Here is a 23,138-nt window from a genome sequence, read left to right as displayed (position 1 = left end):
AACCTTTCCCATATTGATGGGCATCAACAATTGCTTCTCTGAGATTATTGCCTTTCCTCCTTGGCATTGTGTCACACCTGAATGCCCCAGATCTGCACACTGCCAAACCTTCTGCTTTCATAGAGGTACTCACACATGGTGATGATCACTTCCTCAAGTGCATTTTATTAGCAGCACTTACTGCCTCCAGTGGAATTTAGAGTCTAAGGAGCAGCTAAGGGTGTGCTTAATTATATTTCATTTTTGAGGCACTGCTTCTGCATTTTTGCTTTATTTTTCTTAAATAAATAAGAAGCGGGTGCAATATGTTTGGGTTGTTGCTCACCTCAGGTTGTATTTTCTTAGGATTAGATGATGATTTATTATGTCCTGTTATGTAAAACCCTATAAATGTACTTTCTTTTTTACCATGACTGAATTTTGATGTTTTTACTGATGTGCACTGCATGGATGTTCTATGTCTGATGATGGCATTCTTTATGATTGTTTCCTCTTTTTATAAAAAACAAAACAAAAAAACATAACCACATTCAATTTAAGTTTTTAAAAAATCATAATTACTGCTGAAAATGCTTTTTACTTTATAACCATATATCATAGAGCACATAGACACTGTGCTCAGTAATAACATTCGGACTAGGAATTATACATTTTATTAAAAAACATAAAATCATAAGACAAACATGTATATTTCACTATTCAGTGCTAATCAGAGCTGTAAACCCAGGTTGTAAATTGCATTAACTAAAAAAAGACACATCTTTAAACATTTATTCATCCACTTTTCCCTTAAATGTATGTATTTACAGCCCACCCAGCCTCTACTTTGTAGGCATTTCACATGGGTGGAGTGCTTTACTGTTTCTGTTGACCCTGTCTTTTCAGTCAATCAAACAGCTTCACTGTCTGCTCCTGCCTGTCAGATGTTTAAGACAGTGATAGAAATGCCTTAGCCTTACAGAAGAGATTGTCACCAGTTTAGGAGAATGTCAGTGTCTTATCCCACCTCTTAGTCTTTTCCAGAGACAAAAGAAAGTTAGTTTACATTCTCACACAGTCTTTAAGTCAGTGGCATTTACCATACTTACATTACTAAGCTAATGCGAAAAAAGTTCATCTTACAGCGTAGTACATACTCACCATCTTCAGGTTCTCATTTCTGGGTCAGTTAAAAGTGGAGCCCACACCAGTTCAGATAATGAATAAGGCCATGGCTGCTACTCTGGTGTTGAGATGTGATAATGTTGTTATTAATGTAAAAAGGGAAACCCCACTCTCACTACCAGATAAAAGAGGCTGGCAGGAAGAGATCCACTCAAGGAGGAGCTTTAAGTGCATCTTGGGTTTTTCCCAGGTGACTTGCTGTCTTCCTTCTTCAAGTCTCTTGCATGCAACACCTAAAAGCTCTTGTTGGTCCATCTGCTACTTTTTTTTATCCCTCTTCGTCGCTCCTTCTGCTATAGATTGATACTGCTGAATGACCGGGGGGGGGGGGGGGGGGGGGGTTGAGGGGTTACAAATAACCTTTCCATGATAACACACTACACATTGTTGCCCAGTGAAGACCCTGAAGAAGATATGCTCACTCACAGCTGTGCTGCTTTTAGTCCCATATTTACATTATTACATTCATATATTTTTAGCCACTGTCACTTTAAACTTACACACAGTTATGGAGTAGTAAGAGTTGCCGCCTCCATTGAATATATAAACGTTTAAGAAAGTTGTAATATCTGATTATCTCATACTGACCAACCACAATAACTTATATTGCACATCTTGTAATGTTTCCACCAACTGTTCCACCAAATTGAATAAAACAGTTAAAGCTCAGTGTTCTCAGTTTGTTACTAAGATAAACCAACAGTCACTGTCAGAAAAAGACTTCCATTATTTCACGATTATATGCAACCTTTCTTTCCCTCTCTCTGATCAAACTTTCAGCATATACACTCCACCTGAGTGAAGACAATTGCTCATCCAGTGATTTGACTGGCTCCCTTCCGCTAAGCATTGTAGCCCTGTGTAACAATGCATGTTACACATTAGACAAGGAGAGAGCATATGCTTTGCCCACTGATCATTACTTCTCCAGGCATCAGCTCTATCCTTTGCTTAGGCTGCATTCTGCCCCAGTAAGGATGATTGTCCTTTATGTTTTTGAGGTGATTCGGCCTTCTGGTTTTGCTCAGACAGAGGCTGAGGTTTAGGGATTTCTGTCTGTGGAGAAAGAGGCGGTGTTGCCTGCTGTAGGTCTAATGTTGGCATCTCTTTCCTGTCACTGGCCTGGGTCTCCAGAGCCGATGTGTCCTTGCAGCAGAAGTACTGCTGCCAGATTTTCCGGAAGGCTGAGCGAAACTTCTTAATGCGGAAAGCGTAGACAATTGGGTTGACCGCAGAGTTGCCGTGGGTGAGCAGGATGGCAATGTAGAGGACGACTTTGGGCTTGTTACGCTCAGGACAAAAGAGTGTGATGCAGTTGATGATGTGGAGGGGGAGCCAACTCACAGCAAAGAGAAAGAGGACAAGAGCAAGGGATTTAGCAAGATTCAGCTCTTTGTCATAGTACCTGTTGGGGTCTGCGTGACTGGTGTTCAGTTTCTTATTGTTAAGCTGCTTGTGGATCATGTAGAAGATTTCTGCGTAGATGAACAGCATGAGCAGCAGAGGTGGGAGCACCCAGCCGAAAAAGTTAAAATAGACCATGTAGTCCATGCTGATGACATTTTCAAACTTGCACGTGGTAATGAGGTCGGAGCTGATGGAGCCGTTCTCCTGGCAGCGCTTCAGGTTGTTCCAGCCTAACATGGGTGTGAGTCCCACAATAAACGCTACCGTCCAACATATCACGACTGCCAGTGCCGCTCGCCGAGGGGTCACCACCCGCTTATACCTACAGGAGTAAACAGCAGAGCGACACGTCAGCACTTTCCCACATAGCATTGTCAGGGCATGCATGCTTTCATTCTTTGTACTTCATTTTTCATATTGTCAGTGTCCTTGGGCTGACAGAAGATGTGATTCACATCTTCACAACCACAACCCCCAAGACACTTTGTGAAAAGGTCCTTGCAGCACATATTACCTTTTAAAATATGTTTCTGAAATTCTTATCTTTGATACTTGACCTTTGCAAGACTGTTACTTTTTAATGACTTTCTTAAAACCAGAAATTGGGTTTTTTTTAAAGAAAAGAAAGAAAGAAAGCTGCTATTACATACTGGATATTAAAGGTGTTGCAGGCTAGGCTTTCTCATTATTTAAGAAGCTTTATGAAGAAGTAGCCAGAGTCAGAGGGAGGTTGAAAAAAAAGGCAGAGGCTTAAAGATCTTATCACTGCTGTCTTGACTTGTAAGTAAAGAATTTCAGGGACCACAACCTGATACTTGCCCCGAGGCAGGGATGAAAGTAGTTATCTGATACAGCTCATCATGGTAAGCCAGTGATTAGTCATTTTCAGATTACTAATCATTAATGTTTAACACGTAGGATGTTTTGGCTGTAAAGAAAACACCCATATTACCACAGGCTGACCTTTGCTAAAGAGTAGCGTGAGGCAAAACAAGATTCTTCAATTTAGCCCAAATGTAGCAGGTGCCATGTGTAGGATGAGTATTGATTAGGGACCCAGACCTTAAGTGAGGTCTGTGTCAGAAGTGCAGAAAAAATAAATAAATAAAATAATCGAAAAACTGAGCCTGAAAGAGATCGGAAAAGATCAGGTTCTGATCTAAAAACAGGGAGCGGTAGAGCATGCAGCATATTATGTAATTTATGAAAATGTTACAATGCTGTATTTGCATATTGTTAAATATAGTCTCTGCAATGTGTGTTGGAAACAAGTGACAATTCCTGAGAAAATTTCTACATGCATAACCCGAGCAAGGACGCCCAGATGCTGCTGTGACAGACAAACTTTACATGGAAAAGTCAAGAGTTAAAACTGATGACAGAATATTACTGTAAGCCTGGAAGACTTAATGGGATTTAACAGGGGACAAGAATCTGAGGCTTTCATAGGCAATATTCTCAAATAATAAATTTATCTTTCCTTCTCGGCTTGTCCTTTTAGCTTTTCAACACCACTGCTTGTGCTTTTACTTTACCCCAGCATGACATGATGTGAACACCACATACAAAGCGGGAGAAGCAAAGCTGACCACTTCTGTGTCGCTGTGCACCTCTTCAGCACATTAGAGATCCCGATGACAGAAAGACTAATTAAAGTAGTTAGTAGATTGGCCTTGCTCTGTTAAGCTGTCATGGGGAGGCGGATATATATGCATATAAAGAAACTGGCAGACTGGCAGCTTCCTGTATAGTGAAACGAGACCCATGCAGAAATCAGTGAAACAGCACTGGAACTGTGCTGACTTCTGCTATCATTTCTGGTGAGTACCTCCAACAAATCTATGCTATTTTCATTCGCGTCACTTCCCCACATTACACAAATAACGCATGGCTCAATCCCGTCCTTAATTTTATCCTTTGGGTTGCAAAAAGGTCGTTACCTGGTCGGGATTTTGACCCTGAGATAGCGGTCAATTGCAATAGCCAAGAGGGCCAGGATCGAACTTTGCGTCAGGACCAGCACCGTGCACGCCACAAGCAGGCAGCTGTAAAAGTGAGTTTGGAGTCCGATGTTGATAGTAATGGCCAAAGGGATGACGAGTGCTCCCACTGCAATATCCGCCAGAGCCAGGGAGACAATAAAACAAAACGTGGTATCTCGCAACGATTTATTAATCTTCACCGCCCAGACCACCATCACATTCCCGATTACAGACGCCACAGCAATTACCACCTCCATTCCTATGTAGACTGAGTCCACTGAGAAGAGTGCCCCGGCCATCCTTGCAGATAATTTTGTCCTTAATAAGAGTGAGCTGCAAAATAAAAACAAAAAAAGCTAACAGAACAATCCTTGACTTTTTCTTCCTGTCAGTACAGAATTTTCCAAATGCGTCCGGCTGTGTCACGGCACTCTCATCCTCCAGGTTAGCAGACGAGATTTAAGTTGAGAGAAAATCTAGTTATTCTGACGATGATACGCAGGTTAAGAGCCACAGTGTCTTAGAATGGGGTGTTTTCCTTTGGAGCAGGTGATTACGGTCCAGAGGCGGCTGTGCGTCGCTGCTGTTCTGCGTCCTGCGCCTTCACTTGGCGGAATACACCTGCGTCTTCTTCTGAGAGGAGCATTCTTGCCATGCTTTGCGATTTATCCGGGAGGGCGCCTCGTGTTCATCACCCAGCTTTTGTCACTTTAATCTAGCAGTTTAAAAAAAAACATAACACACATCCAATGAGAAACTACCTGCTACAGAAAGCCTCGCACGGCTGCAGCTCCGGCGTAATTTCCGTTCACCTCTGCCTTTCTTTCTCTCTCGCTCGTGGCGCTTTCAGTGAAAACAGAAATGCTCTTACTGAAAATAGCCGTGCGGGGTTTCTCGCCTTTCGTGTGGCATTGAGAGTTGCTTTCTTGGTTTTATTAGTCGTTTTCCCCCTCGGTTCGTGCGACTCCTTCGTTTTCCACGGAGAAATGAAATGGTGCTAGCCTTCTGCAGGACCGTCCGAAAGAAGTAGAGCGAAGGGTGATGTGAACTCTCTGTAACGCCATGCATGCATTTCTCCCACGCCCTTTGGAAAACTAATAGACCTTGGTCACTCGCCCATTGTTCTGATAAGGCGTGAAGGAGTGAAACTGCATGTAACAAAGGCCGTTGGAACTGCAGTATTACTGGAGGGAGGCACACAGTAGTAAGCCACTTATTTGGTTTTACTCCTCCAGCCACATACTAAAAACACATCAGATAGAAATGTATCTGTAATAAAAAGAAATATTCAGGTCATTCTAAATAGATCTTTATGCTGTAGACTTCAAAGGCCTGCACTCTCAGCTTGAAGCAAGCCCATCTGAACAACTAATGGGATTTAAAATTGGAAACCTTGTGACTGATTTAGAGCTATTGATCATCCTTTTTAAAAAACCCTTTACAGCTTTGTAAGTGGTTTCTGAAAACGGATATATCCTCCTTCAGAATCTGAAGCAGGAACAGGATCCCCATGACACAATAACCTGCCCTGTTTCTTCCAGTGACATAAAGAACTTCGAGAAGCCAAGTACTGCATAAAATTACAAGCATCCTGTGTTACCTTTCCAAGGTTCAAAGGTCAGCACCAGGTAGCAGTGTGAGTACTGACCACAACAGGCACAAATGACTGTGTAGTTTGGATACGCAGGTGTCACAGGTGGAGAACTGCAAACACTTTGTTTCAGCTGACATTCACGGTGAAAACAAAAGGCAAAGTGAGGGGGGCGGGTGTGTGTGGGGGCGGTGTTACTACTCTCCGGGATCCACACTGAGAGACAGAGATGACAGGGGGACCAACAGTCAGCAGGATTTTACTGGAGACAATTCCACTCTGTGAGAAGCAGCATGGTGAAAACTGTCAGCATGATGTACAGAGGTCAGCCAATAAGCAAGGAAGGAAGCAGCCATATGGCCCAGTTGCAGCGATTGGCTTGCGACTCACTAGGGACATTTTTTAATGAGCATATGTGTGGTGGCAGTGTTGAGGAAATCAATCATTATAGAGCAAATGGCATGAACTAATTCGCTTGGGTGGAAATGGCTGACATTCAAGATTGTTTACACTTTGAAATAAGTCTCATTATCAAGGTCATATCCTCACAGTACTATTGTCTTCAGCTACTTATCAATAAATAGTGTTATGGCTTTGACGAACCCTGGTAAGCAGGAGCAAAGCAAGTTCAAGAGACACCCTCATTTCAGACTTTTTCTCCCACACTTAACATGACATACATAGACCCTTAAATGCTGTCTGATCATGTTCACTGACGCCATCTTCACCGAAATGACGTGCTGAAAGGCTTCAACTTTTTATGGCATCTCCCACTATCTAGGCCCTTTACTGGATTACTTTTAGCAACCTGGAAATACTAACAGTTCATTATAAAATATTAACTCAGATTGAATTTGGTGAAAGAAACACATCACCAGAAACTTGGGAAAGGCTGGAAAAGTAAGTGGTACTAAAAAGAGACAGCTGGAGGAACATTTTGCATCTAATTGGGTTCATTGGCATCAGCTCAGATACATGACTGAGTAAGAGCATCTTAGAGAGGCAGAGTTTCTCAGAAGTAAAGGCGAGCAGAGGTTAACCAATCTACAAAAAAATTAATTAATTCTGCAAATTGTGACCGAAGACCGAAAATCAGTATTGGATGCATGTGATCTTCAGGCCCTCAGGCGGCACTGCATTAAAAAGGCTTGATTCTGTCATGGAAATCAATGGTTGGGAACACTTTCAGAAATCATTGTCTATGAAAACAGTCCACTGTGCCATCTACAAATGCAGATTACAGCTCTGTCATGCAAAGAAGAAGCCATGATCCAGAAATGCCACTATCGTCTCTGGGCCAAAACACATTTAAAAAGGACTGACGCAAAGTGGAAGACTTGAAATTAGTAATAAAAATGTTGTGTTACAATGCAGACAACAAGATAGGGAGCCTGGGCTACTGCTGATCAGAAGACTTTCACTGAAAACGATATATGCGAGAACTGAACAGTCACATGTATCTCATTATTTTTCCCTGAAAAAATCTGCTCCATAGATGCTCTTAGTTTCCATGCAAACATATCAGCTTGATTGCTCTTTAAAATGAATATAAATATGATATAATTAAAGTTATTACCACAAACTATTGTGCACCAGAGAATGAAGTGTTCCACAGCATTTATTACTTCCTTAATAATAATAATAATAATAATAATGGATTGGATTTATATAGCGCTTTTCAAGGCACCCAAAGTGCTTTATAATGCCACTATTCATTCACTCTCACATTCACACACTGGTGGAGGCAGCTACGGTTGTAGCCACAGCTGCCCTGAGGCAGACTGACAGAAGCGAGGCTGCCATATCGCGCCATGGCCCCTCTGGCCTAATAATATACTTTATAGCATTAAAACAATGATTTAGTGGGAATAAATACTGCACATCTGATTGTAGAGGAAATAGATTTTGCTGTTATTAAATTGTACATTATCATGTGATTTTTGGTTATGTGTTACAAAAATAGAGTTAAGCTGGCTTTAAGTCCTGACCACCGACTACAGCAGCCTCACTGTGGCTCAGCCCCTGTATCATATACTGTGAATTGAAGTGCTTTAATATGTTTTGATTTCCTTTTTACACTCAAGAAAAACAACTTTATGGGCACTATAATTTGGTGTAAGAGCTCCTCTCAGAGCTGCCAGCTGGGTGCTTCACGCCATTCAGCCTACTCCACGCAGCTCACCTGCTTCTGACCCAGAATGTGTCCAGGAAATTTACCACCACTCACACTCGAAGAATGAGCTGACAAGGTGAAAATGAAAAATCTCAGCAGCTCACATGGCAGTTTGCTGTGCGACATCAAACTGAAGCCCTCATTCGATGAAACATGGAATGTTTTGATGAAAAATAATAGCTACAAAAATTCATGTTAATTCTATATTTATTGTTTATTTAAATTGTAGTTTTTGGCAGAAAGACGTACATTTTAAAAACATTAGATAACCCTCAAAAATACTGTAAAGGCAATGTATACAGCTGCACGTCTCTCAAACAGCCAAACTAACTGAATCACTCCCAAGGACATGGCCTCAGTGTCATCACTCGTAGCGATCACTCAACAGCACACAATGTATTATAAATACGCTGATATTATGCAATCCAAAGTAGTTTGGTGTGTAAACCAATAAAGGTCTACTTAAATGTTAGAGTGTGGGTGTAGAGTCATTGGTGTAGTTTCCCTAGTGATGGCCTGCAAAATGTAAGCTTCCTTCATTTATGTTTAATTTTCTACTTAAAACCCATATTAATGTTTCTTAACTACTGCAAATATCTATATTACATGACGGGAAACTGCTATGTGGAAGCTGCTGTCACATGCTGACCTTTTTTTCATTTTAATAGCACAGCAAGAACGAGGCAAGAACACATTTCATCAAATTTCATTGTCTTTCATTCACACCAGCAGAATAGAACAATACGTTTTACGGAGATTGTGCGCTGTAACTTTTTAATGGCAAAATATTGAAGAGTCTGCTTTAAAATGACATCATTTGCAGCTACCTCCTCTGTGTTAATTGGTCCATTGTGTACCATTCCTCCTGACAGAACTACTTGCCTCAGCTATAATGTTGGGGTGTCTGCCCTAAATGTGTCTCTTGAGGTCAGGCGGCAGGATTGGGCTGAACTCAGAGGTCCGACCGGGCCACTGCAAAAGTTTATTTTATTATTTTGATTTTTAGTGTTATTGTCCTGCTCTATCACTCAACTTCCACTAAGCTTCAGGCTGTTGCAAGAGCCACACCTGCATTATCGCGTGAGATGTCTTAATAAAAGTGGGAATTTCACCCTCCATTCCATCATGGCAAGTCCCCATCAAGGCCCCCGAAATATGATGGTGCTGTTTCTACTCTGGGATCATGTTTTCATAATTGTGTTGGTTTACAGTTGTTAATAAACAGTTGCTGCGTGTCAAGGCATGCAAATGTAAGTAAGATGATCATGTGTTTCGAGAGGAGCGGCTTGATAATGTATGCCCTGTGATGGATAGCATGTTCTGTGTAAGCGAGGGCAATGATTTGGGTATGATTTGGGTATTTATGCATATGTAGTCATAAACAAAGATGGTAAGAGCCACAGTGGTACTACATATTTTCCATAATCATCATTTGTAGCTCCAAATCCTACTATGTTTTCCAACAGCCTCCACTGTGTTTGTTTGAATTAGCTGGTCATTATGGATGAGAACAGTAATTTGTGTGATATTATTTTAAATGGAAAGAAAAAAGATGGAACCGTTTTGTTTGACTAGTTTACACAAACCTGGTGTCACTTCCACAGTCTCACATGCAGATGTTTGTCCTGGGCCTTTCGGCATACTCTGGGTGCTCAGTGAGTCACAGTCACAGTGAGTGAAAACCAGTAAGTGCAAAATGAATCTTGAAAAGGGCACACAAACCATGGTCTCCTGCTTAATTGTCTTGTAATTACAGCACTTTAGCTTATATATTACAGGACCCGCAACCCACCGTACATCTGTTATTGGGCCACACGATCTGTAATTTAAGTACTTCCCTTTTAAGTGCTTCTCTGTGTAAGCAGTCAAGTTGGCCTCTCCTCTTTTGCATTAAGTTCTTTATGCAAATCAGAAGTGCCCAACATGACTCACCTCACCTAAAAACTCCCAAAAAGCCTTTTAAACTAACCACTGACAATCGCACATAAGGGGAGCTTCAGTCACTACAAGTTATCTCTCATCACAGGTTTTTGTTGTTTTTTTTTCAAAACCAGATTTGGCTGAACTGTGGGAGCAGGAGGGCACCAATCAGTCATCCACTGGTACACTCTACAAACATCCCTTCACATATCATTGACTTTATCATTAATTCAAGCAGTTTGTTTTCTCTGGTAATCCAATATCTCCTCAACCATCCAGAGACTGACGTCAAAGGGCACCTTTTGTGTATCTTTGGAAGCCTGTGGCTTTGAAAAAAATGGCAGTATTTACTGTATCCACTGAACAAGAGAATGGCATTGTTTACATGTAAATACAGATATTTTGAGAGTTCACGCGTTTGCAGACGCTGTACGTCTGCAAACGCTGTAGCCAGTTGGCTTAGCTGAACAATTATATTAGTTACAATATGACAAAAGATGCCAAAAAGCACCTCCAAAGCTCAACAACTGATACATAATATTTCATATTTTTAATAATCTAAGGATGACTTGACAGCATCATTGCTTTTTTGCCTAGTTAAAAACGACAAGTGCATTTAATAGTAAGCATTATATCCAAGGTCTGAGAGGAAGGGTGATATTTTATTAATAAGATAAATCCTCGCACTCCGTGTGTGTGTGTGTGTGTGTGTGTGTGTGTGTGTGTGTGTGTGTGTGTGTGTGTGTGTGTGTGTGTGTGTGTGCTTGTAAGTGTACTACTTACTTAAGCAAAAAAAAAAAGAAAAATGCCAAACCCAAACTACAGGCTCGGTAATGCAGCTCTGTGGGGAGAGGATCTCACAGTCATCCAACACCAGCCCCAAATAAGATTACAGTGCAGAAAATACTGAGGTTATCAAATTCTCTGCTGTGTTTCCCACAGCTCTTCGCCCCACATGAAAGAGGCGGCAGCAGTGAGTGCCCCTCACTGAATCTCTCTCTCAAAATTTCAAGGTTAGAAATGTAACTCAAGTGGCATGTTGACATTTTTAATATTCACTTAACATCCCCGCCCAGCTCCATGATCAGTGCTTGACTTGGGTGAAAGCTTTTCAGCTCCTCCCACAGATGGTTTTGCAGTAATAAAAAAAGAAATTCCAGCCACCTACGCAACATCACAGAATTATAGGCGGCTCCATTTGCAGACAAAAATAGAAAAGAAAAAGTAAAGAACCCACATCCTGTTGCCTTAAGTGTTAGTGAGTGGGGTTTGCTGTTAGGTGCAAAAAATTTTTCACCACAGACTTTGGTAGCAATTAATGCTGATCTTAAAAAAGAAAAAACATTTCTGATGAGTCTTATCTTTCTGCTTGTGAGTGTGGAGATACTGAAGGAGTTCTTGATAATGATGAAGACTCCCCCTGCTTCCTTTTCTCAATATGTGCTCCTTTTGTTGCTTGACAACAGTAACAGAGAAGTTCTTTGACAGCAGCGTGTACAGTAGCATCCCTGCTTGATCACAGCTTCCACATTAAATATTGATGCTTTACATTTTATTAGCTGTCAATACAAATTTCTAATTAGTCTACAAGGGTGATAATTAGCAGAATACAATGTGGAATGGCTGGGTATGCTTATTACTGCATAAACAAGGCTCCCACTATAGAATTTCCTCAGCTCGTATTCAGAGGAAGCAAGAAGAATAAAGTGAGACCTGAATAATTATAGCTTTCAAAACCCAAGTCAGCAGTTACCTTTGAAACCAGGCTCTTGTTCTCATTCACCTCAGCAGCACTGAACACTCCCTCAGTTTGGCATACAAAGGCATCACCGGGGAAACTGGTAGAGAATCACTGAAAGGGAAATGATATAATTAAATAGAGAAATGGGAGAGATGCGTCAGTTAGGGAGCAACTACACAGATGAGAGAAAAAAAATAAAGGGAAATGGAAGGAGAGGTGGGAAAAAATGTGTGGGTTAATGACAAAACTCCGAATCTAATCTGTTTAAGAGGAGTGGTCAATCCTGTATCGAAGGACTCGGTGTGGCCTCTTGTGCATTTATCGCTTCTGGATGGGTCTTTTAAGTCACAGCCCATTTTGCTGCGATGTTCCTTTGAAAAGAGACTTTGGAAAAGCAGGTCCTGATGAGTTAAAGAAAACTGGGTCAAACATGTAGTTTCAGCTCTCTGTGGGAGAAGATGTTGTGCTCCGGCTTCGGCTTCTTTGATGTCGGCTCAGTGATTTTGGAGGCTGCCAGGATCCAGTGTTGTAATAGAAAGAATTAATAATCAAGCCTAATTCTATAGCAGGGTACATCAAAACACTCCAGTATTCACTATGCACAATTTGAATACTAAAGGCTGTCTGTTTGAATTCCGACTGCTCGTCACTCATCACCGTTCCGCACACAGAAATTGTGTTGGGACCGACTGGTCCTCGCGTAACAGTTTGGATGCCACTAATCAGCCTCTGACACGCTCTGGGGAATAGTATGCAAAAATATTCTAGATGCTGTTGATTAGACAGCAGAAGCATTTCATCTTGTTTCATCAATTTATTCCTATTCGTGCCTGAGTGTTTGTCTTATTGTCTATAGCTTACATAATGCATAACTTACTGCTGACTCTGTTTTTGCAAAGAAACAAAGCTGTGCTTGTATTTCACTGCTGCACATCAGTTTACAAGGGCAGGCACGGCTGCATACTGGTGGTGGTCAGAGGGCCTGGTGGCGCCAGTGTCCGGCAGCCTCGCCTCTGTCAGTGCGCCCCAGGGCAGCTGTGGCTACAACGTAGCTTGCCATTCCCAGTGTGTGAATGTGTGTGTGAATGGGTGAATGACTGAATGTAGTGTAAAGCGCTATACAAATGCAGGCCATTTACCGTTTACCATTTACCATTTTAAATTAACAGTTGTGATGAAATCAGGTGGTGGTCTTGGTCAAAGCTGGTTGTTTTGGTTTTTTTGTTTGTCTGTTTGGTCTATTTGTCAGGCAATACTTTGACTTCCTGTGACAGCCCTGTCAACCTTTGTTTAGTGGCTTAATTATGCCAAACTGTCATGAAACTGTTTTAACTACTACTTTTTAGATACATAATGTCTGTGAGACTCTGCAGAAAAATCTGGAGAAACCTAATGATTTGGGTTGTGAATAGTTTAGGTTTCTGCTGATCTGGTAGCAATCAGCTACTGACAGCAGAATTGCAGGCGTTATTCTGCCACGGCTTTAACGCATCTTCTAGAAACCACTGAGTTTTTCACAACAGCAACTGAGATCTCATAGAAAGTTACCACTTGACTTACTGTTCAGTTTATTGGATGTCACAGATGTAAGCGTGCACATCTTGCACCTCTCAAGGCAGCATTATTACCTTTTAAAAATGTAATAATGTTTCCATTTAGTTTTAGAGACGTTGATTCAATTTATGTGGTCAGTGTGGAAGCTGCAGCTTGTGTTGTAATACACTGAGACAAGTTTATAATGTTAGTCTACCCTTATTCATATAAACAAAGATCCAGTGCAATTCTGCATTATTTGTTTGTGTGCAGGGAATATGCACGCTGTGTAATGGCTCTTCACTGCATCTGCCTCGCAGCTGTGCGTACAGAAAATGTGTTGGCCAGTCTCCATAAAACAAACCCCACCACCAACAACCCATGGGGATTTGTTGGTATAAAGGACCAACCTTAAGGCTGACATCCGCTCCGCCTACTGGAGGAAAAATGACCTGGCAGGTTACTTTTGCATCACTTAACTGCGCTGCATTCTCATTGCATGTACGCTTGCATGTCTCGCTGCAGCATTCTTCCTGTTCACCGCCTCTCAATCAGATCTTTGACTGATATGTGGAGAGGCTGATATGTAATGGAGAGTTATGCACGCAGGTCATCTGAAGCTTTTTGAAATAACCAGAACATGAAGTAAACACTGTGGGAAAGACATGGTTTTCTTAACTTAACTGCCTCAAGCTGTGAAAAATCTCCATGAATAACAATCATTCCTCAGCAGAATTTGTAGGCACTTCAAAAACCAATATTCTCTTCGCCTCTCAATTAGAATATGACAACCCTGGGAATGAAAATAACACTATCTGTAATAGATGAGTCAGACAGAAGGATGAGTGAGATTTGTGCAAATTGTTTTACTCAAAGACACTGTCACTTCTTCACAGAACAGCAATGCTACTTGTAGTCCTTAAAAAAGAAACTGAAAATTAATTTCAAAGGGTCCTCTGCCTCTTGTCACTTCAAGTTCCTTTCAAGCCATCCAAGGTCTGAGAGGAAGGGTGATATTTTATTAATAAGATGAATCCTCGCACTCCATGGCCGCTTGCTTTTTCAAGAGCTCTATTGCACGTGAAGAAAGTGTGTGTGTGTGTGTGTGTGTGTGTGTGTGTGTGTGTGTGTGTGTGTGTGTGTGTGTGTGTGTGTGTGTGTGTGTGTGTGTGTGTTTACACAAATAGAGGGCTATTGGTGCTGCAGGAAATAATTACAGCAATGTGGAATGCATTATTCTTCCTTGTATGCTAGAAACCACCAGGCAATAAAAAGAGATTCCCTACCGAGGAGAGGATGAAATTCCAGTGAAATGTGCGAATGCATTATTAACATGAGAAGAAAAATGATTAGGGACCATTTTAATCTGTCATTTGAATCATCATGATTAAATTATCAAGGTATTCATCAATGCAGTGCACTCTTACCTACACGTTCAAACTGTAAATTGCTCATTTGAAGTTTCATTAAGTTGCTGTACTTTTAAATTGCTGAGGGAACTAATATTGTGTCCTTTATTATTTACACTTACACTAATGCTGCAGTCAATGCTGATTGTATTGTATTTATCCATCAGTTCACCAGTCCACCCTCCATCTCTGCTTTCATCCATCACAGATCCATCCATCTAGCCATCCTGTCCATCATCCCAACAGTCTATCACTCTGCATTCATATACCAACCTTCAGTCACACCTCCATGCATCCAAATACACATGTGACTCCAGGTTCAGGTTTTTTTCTTTCAGTGTTGCAGTGACTGCACGTGGCAGTCTTGATTAAGTGCTTCATTTTGGAGTAAAATGCATTTCTTATTCAACGTTATATGCACCCTCCATCATCCAGCACCCTCCATGTTGGTTCCTATGGCAACAAATTTCAGTGTGGGAACTAATGCCTTTTAGAGTTTTTCACTCAAGGGAACATTTGTTTGGATATAAAGTCACTCACGTAGACTTAGAGACACATGACGCACTTATTTACCGCAGTGAGGCCAAGCATGAAGTTTTAGCTGTCAGTAGAATGGAGAACTGGAGGTAAACAGATGAGACTGCTTTTGAAAAATCACCCAGTGAGCATTTTCTGCTCATTTTCCCTAAATCCTTTTAACCCGAGGCTTTGAAAAGCAAACAACTCAAATGTTTTACGCATGGCTCAGTCTACGTAATTCTGAAGACACTAATACTTGTGACAATAAGGTGAGGGTCCTCAGGGATCGAGGCCTCCTTTTTAAGAGTGTTGGACTGGGGTAACCTGATAGCTGAGTGGTTAGAGTACACAACCCATGCGTGCATGCCCTTCGCAGGGAGTCCCCCAGTGCAGCTGGCTCTTATGCTTGTAAGACTGCTTCCTGCATCTATTTACTACGACTGTCAAATAAAGGCTTACCCACACTGTGGGTGAATGGAAAAGATACCGGGACAACAGGGTCATATAAGGACTGTTGGCTTTGGGATTTTAAAAACCTGCAGAATGAAGTGGCGTGAAAATGTTTTTTTTCCTCTAACATCTCAGGATTTACTTGGATACAACTGTCTTTGAGAAGAATTACCCTGGAAGTTTCTTAACTTGACAGATGCCTTTTCTGGTGGCTATTGCAGTTTCCTGCGTTTTATCACACAGAAATGGAGAAAGTAAATTTTAAGAGTCACAACAAAGATCTGCCGAAATGCATTAAGGACACTCGTGGCCTCAAACGAATAACTGTCAATGCTGGCAGGGCACAAACTGCTGACAGACTCAGTGCTAGTAAAGCTGAGGTGTTACAAGACTGTGAAACAGCCAGTGGCACCTTCTCCTCTATTAGCATATTCATGCACAAGAACGGATTCTGAATGACACAACCCAACACACACGAACTGCAGCTGCAACCCCAGGCTTGGTGCTAACTTTAATGATATATGAAATCATTAAACATCCAGAAATGTTAGATCAGCTGGCCACAGTGCTGAGAGGCACCTTTTTTTAAAAGAAAAAAAAATCTCTGCTTGTTAAATAAAATGCTGAGATCACAACTGGGAAAAACTAAAAACCTTTGCAGCCAATTTAAGATATCATTTATTTATTAGTTCACATATGTATTACCACGTTGGGCAATCAAATACCAGCTGCAAGAGCCGTTGCATCACACTAAAGACTGATTTGAATCACTGAGTATTTAGGTTGCTGCACATTAATCACACCTGGTGTTAGTGTGATGCATTGCCTTAAAAAGGTGATTTTTCAATTCAGGTTAAACACAAAATCATTTGTTAATAAATGTTCAGCCCAAAACTCTGACACTGAATCCATTTAATCTTTAATCTAGAACAGTCACAAACAAACATTGATAAGTGATCTGAAATCATATACAATCTGGAGTACTGTAGATTTTGTTATGCAGTATTGTTATTGTTATAACTCTGAAGGTAAATTTCACTGTAATCCACTGTAAAAAAAAAAAAAGAGGAAAAAAACTGCAGGTACTGTAAAGTTGTGCAAAAAATTTGCAATATATAGAAATGAAACAGTCAAACATATGAAATTTTTTTTCATGCATAGTAAGTTTTTTGGTAAGTTCCTGAGCTTTAATGGCTGCTTTTAAAATCAGTCCATTCAGTCGCAGCAACATATAGAAAAGCAGTTACAGATGATATAATTTTTGCATCACAGCAGCTCAAAAGTCCATAAATAGTGGTCCAGGATTTGAACTACCAATAAACAGCTAAAGTTCGATTTCTACACTGTTCTGGTTCATCTTAACATGCTGCTTCTCTTAACAGCTTGTGAGAAATGTACAGTAGAATTGAACAAATGGAACATTTTTGGAAATCTTTACTTCATATAAAAAACGTTCACATGCATGGTTTCCCACTGATTCAGAAACGGAAATTGGATTGGACAGCATTTATATGGTCAGAAGCCATTCATGGTCTCCTTTTCCTACAGCGGTAAACTGGTTAAAGATCCATTTAGGTGACATTAAACAGATGATAATAAAAGGCTGGCATTCACCAGGACCATTATGATGTCTCACCAGAGAATAAACAAAAGAGATTAACGATGAAAGAGTCACCGCCCTGGCTCTGGGTTTCAGCTCTGAGACTCCACAAACCTCCTTCTGGCAGGTGAGCTGTTTCTACCTTAAAAAGCACTTTTCGCCATACATTGTAACTACTAGCAATACTCACTACTTCATGGAGCTACTTCATCAGCTGGATGAAGCAGACTTGGCTATATATCTTATCTCCTGCTTTCAAATCCTATTCAGGACAAGCTTACCTTTAGTAACTGCAACACATAAGTGGATTTTTATTTAACTGAACACTAAAGCTCTTAACTTAAGCACAACTGTTGAAACTTCTGAATCCCAGATGACACCATGTCACCAATTAGATGACTGACCTGAACTAACTGCTGCCATGCTTCTCCATCCCCTCACTTTGCTGACTCAGGTGTAGCTATTTCCTGACAACATGCAACGCCACACATTTCACCTAAATTCACCTGGGCAGCCACTCGCTTCCTTGTTAAACTGATCACTGCTGTCACCTGCCAATCCCACACTTCAGTACTAGTTCATCCACCTGCTGCAGGGTTTTAGTGCTACAGTCCAAGAGTCCCTCATTATCTCACACGTCTTGTGACTGTTGTGCCATCCTTTGCCACTAAGAGTTAATGAATGTCTTATATTTAAAGCTTGATTACTCGACTTTGCTCTCATTCACTGAACCTATCTGATGTTATCCTCCACCTGAGTTCGAGCTGATTGCCTTCAGTGTTGGCGTGTGAGATATAGAAACCTGTCTGATCGCCGTGAGAAATGATTTAATTGTTCAAACAGATTGTTACAATGGTTACAGTTGTTTCTGCTGCCCCGCTCATGCTGTGTATCCAAGTAACACGTTCATTTGATCAGCTCTGTGTGTGTGAGTGTGTGTGTGTGTTATAGTTAATGATCCCCCTCAGTTCATTAACTATGTACAAAACATTTGTACTGTAGAGTCTAATCGATATCACAGCCTTTTAAAGCTCCCTGCAGGGACTTATTTTTCTGGCCTTGTTCATATAATGTGTTTTTGCTCATTTCTGCTTTGAGATCATGTTACAGATGGTCACCCCTATTCCTTTGTGTTTCTCTTGGCACATAAGTATTCTGGAGTCATATTTCTGCCAAACTGAAATCATAAAGTTGATCTCTGTTTTTTAAATGCCCCATCCATCTCAAGGGAGCCACATGTACTAGCACACACCGTGGTTTACTCTGTATTGCCTTCATATATTTTGTTATTCATAAAATTCTCTGTGGCATAGTATACTGAACAGAGAGTCCTGTGAAGAGGAAGGAGATTTTCTCAGCCGGATTTATGTTGTATGGTTTACGGATAAATGAGGGCACAGATTAAAAAATACACTTACGGCTCACATACACAGATGCCGTGATGCTGGAATCCAGATAATCCCTGTGTTGTTAAGGTATCTGCTGAGATTCGTTGATCTGGTCAAGTCTACACAAGCTGCGTCAACGTTAACATCAGTCACTGATACCCAGTTAAAGAAATGCCACAGAGGAATCGTCAAAATCTCTGCTGCATTGAGTGATGTGTTTTCTGACCTAATTTGCTGTTGTTTTTTAGTTTTTAAGACGGCATTAAGTTTTTGAAGTGCCCTTTGATATCTCATACTAAATGCACATGAATAATACATCCCAAGGTCAAGGTCTACCATCAGTTCTTTAAAGGATCTACTGAGGATCTGTGTCCTTACCCAAGGGCAGGGCATCTGGAGCTCGCTTTCTGTGCATGCTGATTACTTACAGTCCATAACCTTTCACAAAATGAGACTATGAACTCAGGTTTAAGCCTGTTTGGCAAGTCATATTAGATTGGTTACTGCTTACACATCATTGCTAAATGACCTCTAATATGGTTATTATCTTTTGGATGCAAAAATGTTCTTATGTGTCTAGCTATAGTAGATAGTCCGCCAACTACTCTCTGTGAGGGTGATTGTGTACAGAATACATATTTTATTGTATTTTTTAACCATGTCTTCTTTCTTCAGTTGTTACCCTGCTTTATTTTAAACAGGATCAAACAGCTGGAGACAGCAGGACTCGTGCTGTGTTGTGATTGGTGCTTAGGGTTAGGGTAGGTTGTCTCAGAAAGCATAACTGATCCAGTTAGAGAACCAACCACCAGGGCTGAACATGAAAAAGCAGTTCGCTGCAGTTCCTTCCCAACAGAGGCTCGTATTAAAATAACAAATTACACGGCATGTTTACAGCATGGTACAAATAAAGGTTTTGGTTTCTACAGCCAAGTTACTCCTTGGTGAAATTATTAAAAGAGGTGAATTTTTATAATTCACCTTTCTAAATTATGACGCTTAAAGTTATGTCTTACTGGAGACACGGACACTTAGTGCGACACGTGGTTATTGTCTCGTCTTGTTCAGCATTCAGAGATACATGCAAAAGATGGAGAAAAGAATCTTCAATCAGATTCATGCCTGTTTATGTTTCCTGGTTGCCAAGACTCTTTGGCAACACTTCAACAACCTTTTTTCCACCTTTACTAAGTTGTCACATTACAACATTATTTGTAAGTTGCAAAGATAGCCTCATGGCAACATGTGATGTTGTAGAAGCAACAGAAGAAGCCAAAGGTGAACTGCACCTTAATAACCAAGATCGCTAACTGGTGCTAATGTTAGCTGACAACTGTGAAACAAAGTTTTTCTTTTTTCTTAAATTCGTGTTCATTGTCAATAGAAAATAGGAGGGAACGTGGCAGAAAAGAAAATGTGGATATGATCAGTCATTCAGCTGAAACGAGCTCAAACAACCTCACAGCTTCTATATACACACACTGTGTTAATGCTTTCCAAAGCTGAGAGCATTTAACCTCTGAATGTTAGCTAAAAGTGACCATCAACATCATGTACAATGTGAATTTGATTTAATGTAGAACAAGAGCAATCTCATCCAGTTAAACATATACTTTATATCAATAAAGGAGCGATTTTGGTCAGTTGTGTATTTATTTTCTGTTTGAATCAAAAGATTAATTAAATCCTCCTCAATTTAAAACTTGACTGCAACACCCAAAGGTCAAATTGTTGTAATTAAACACACCACCACAGGGCAGTCAGGAGAACACTTGATCCAAAACCAAAGTAAACAGCACTCGGCAGGTCCAGTCTTTGTTGTACCAGAGACGAGACCGGAGGGGGCACACAAATCTTTTAAAGTAGCTTAACCAACTCCACAGGGCAAAACTGCTAAATTATAGATACCTGGAGAACTAAAAGTGCCAGTTCTTGTAATGGAAAACTTTAAGCAACATGGGAGAGGGAGGGAGAGAGAGAGATGCTGTTTTTGAAAATGAAGCACAGTATCACAGTGGAGAGAGGTGGGCTCGGCATTAATATTTGATCTTTCTTATCCTCTCTTTTCTCCCACTACTTTTCTCTCCCTGTTTCTGAAGAGACCAGTTCTGCTTCAGTGTCTGTCTTTGCTGAAGCGTTTCATGGCCTTGGCCACTGCTTCAATCTCAGCCCCTTGTTCCCATCGAGACCAATCCCAGGTCACGCCTGCCAGTGTTATGACAGTCCAACACTGACAGACACTTGTATAAAAAACAGATGTACCAAGGCGGATATTTCTCTTGCCATTTAGTCAAACATTATCATTTTAATCACACAATTACATTTTTTTTTCAACCGTTGATATCTTTCCTGCTGTTCAAACAGTGCATACTTTTTTATTATGTCCAGTTTTTCTCAAGTGTCTCTTCTTAAGGCATCCACCTCACCGGCCGCTACACTTCTCCATCTGCACTGATATTAAATTCAGCACTCCTACTACCGCCACCCACAGACACGTGTTCTTGCACTCCTGCAACCCCATGTTTCATATTACACCAGCTGCTGCACAGTATGAGCATTAAGCTCATGCTGACATGAGGGTATTGTCAATTAGGGGAAAGCTGTAATGTAAAACTCTGGGGTGCTCTCAATGTGAGGCTAAGCACCATTTTAATCAGAAAACAATCAAAGATGACGTTAAATTCAAACAGGAATCTGACAGCTAATCCCCAGCATGTCATCATAGAAACGCCAATTTAATGGTGATGGGGGAATTTGCGCCCCATATCTTTGGAAGTTTTCCATTTCAATTGCCAGATTATTTTGAGTGCTATAATACTGTGCATGTGTGTTTGTGTGTTTGTGTATGTGAGTTTGTGCCTTTTCACTCCTTTTCTGTCCAACAATTGCCCATCAGGTGAAATCACTTGCTAACAGCTGTTAAGTGACAAACACTAACATTTTCACCCCTGACATGGTGGCAGGTTTAACAAGCTGTGCAACAGTCCTCAGGAAGTGTTCCATGTCTCACCTTTCAGCACTAGCATTTCTAGAAATCCCTTCACTTCCTAAAAAGAAGCACTTCTCTCACTAACCTGGAGGAACCTTGTGCTAGTAGTCTCTCTCTCCCAAGAGAGCGAAACATGGCAGAGCTGGTGGCATGTCATCACCTCATCTCGCTGCTCTTCTCACCTGCACAGGTTATGTGGTGGATGATGTGCAGAGGTCATTTAAAGATTATGTGAATAGGATAAAAATAGATAGATCCATAATTCATTTTACAAAAGCGCAGTTTTGTCATTTTGTCTCTGTTTGATTTAATTGTTAGATTTTAAATCCATTTTTAGCTGTAAGCTGTTTCGAGGTTATGATGTGTGGTCTTTCTCTTTTTTTTGGGCAGGACTACATGACTGTGAGAAAGAAAAAAACTCCCTACAGCCGAACAGACAAAGATTCTGTCCGTGCACAAGACAGAATTGGTTTTGGGTTTTTTCTTTTTTTTTCTGTGTCAATAATGGTGCAAAGATTGTGCCTTACAAAGGTTTCTGCCAATAAATATTGGAAAATCAGTTTGGTTTCATTGCTCAGTTTATTTTTTCACAGCATTCCCCAATTTTCAGAGGCGCAAATGTAATTTGACAGTTGGCTGCGGTTGACAAGCAGTTTTACAAGCAGGTAAGGCCCATACGCTTGCTGTGACAAATGGAGCAGAAATGATATATGAAGCCGATTCAAAGTGTTCAATTTAGGTTTCCTTGTAAATTTAAATATAAGGTCCAGAAAGCTGTCATTGCAAGGCTGAAGAAAAAGACAGAAAAAGAAAAATCCTATCTGAGACATCAAAAGCACAAAAAAAGCTTGAAAAATTACAGTACTAAAGTCCAATGGACTTATCTCCACGATTAAAAAAAACAAACAAACATTCAAAACATATAACCGAGTCAAGTAGCCTTTTTGAGGAGGTTGGTGTATCATTGTCAAGGTCTGTAGTTAAGAGATGCTTTCATTAATGTTTACAACAAGGTGCAAATCACTGAACAGGAAGAGCGGATTAGACTGTGCCAGAAAACATCTAAAAGAGCCTGCACAGTGAAAAAAAATCTTTGAACAAATGAAACAAATGAACTTGTGCTACAATGATTAGAAGAGAAAAGTATGGAGAAGGAGAGAGACAACTCATGATCCAAAGCATACCACATCAAACTTGGTGGAGGCAGGGAAGCAGGTCACTTGTGTTTAATGATGATGTTGCTGCTGAAAGAAGTAGCAGGATGATTTGTGA

The 23,138-nt window shown here is 40.7% G+C and overlaps 1 protein-coding gene across 1 annotated transcript; it reads right to left on the bottom strand.

The window, feature by feature from the left end:
- Positions 1-637: 637 nt before the first annotated feature.
- adora1b (adenosine A1 receptor b) lies at positions 638-5,697 on the bottom strand. Its single transcript, XM_040048007.1, has 2 exons — positions 4,512-5,697; positions 638-2,893 (listed from the first exon to the last, which is right to left on the bottom strand). Exons 1-2 carry the CDS (start codon positions 4,850-4,852, stop codon positions 2,116-2,118), a joined length of 1,119 nt encoding a protein of 372 aa, XP_039903941.1. The 5' UTR covers positions 4,853-5,697; the 3' UTR covers positions 638-2,115.
- Between the last annotated feature and the right edge of the window lie 17,441 nt (positions 5,698-23,138).

The sequence above is a fragment of the Simochromis diagramma genome, unplaced genomic scaffold (genome assembly GCF_900408965.1).
Source record: "Simochromis diagramma unplaced genomic scaffold, fSimDia1.1 OVJJ01000387.1, whole genome shotgun sequence".
Lineage (NCBI taxonomy): Eukaryota > Metazoa > Chordata > Actinopteri > Cichliformes > Cichlidae > Simochromis > Simochromis diagramma.
Note: the sequence above shows the minus strand (reverse complement) of the source record. Positions and strands in the feature narration are given on the sequence as shown.

Coding starts and splice junctions, on each gene's coding strand:
- adora1b (XM_040048007.1), bottom strand. CDS start 4,852: ATGGCCGGGGCACTCTTCTCAGTGGACTCAGTCTACATAGGAATGGAG. Junction 2,894..4,511: donor AGGGTCAAAATCCCGACCAG/GTAACGACCTTT, acceptor TTACTCCTGTAG/GTATAAGCGGGTGGTGACCC.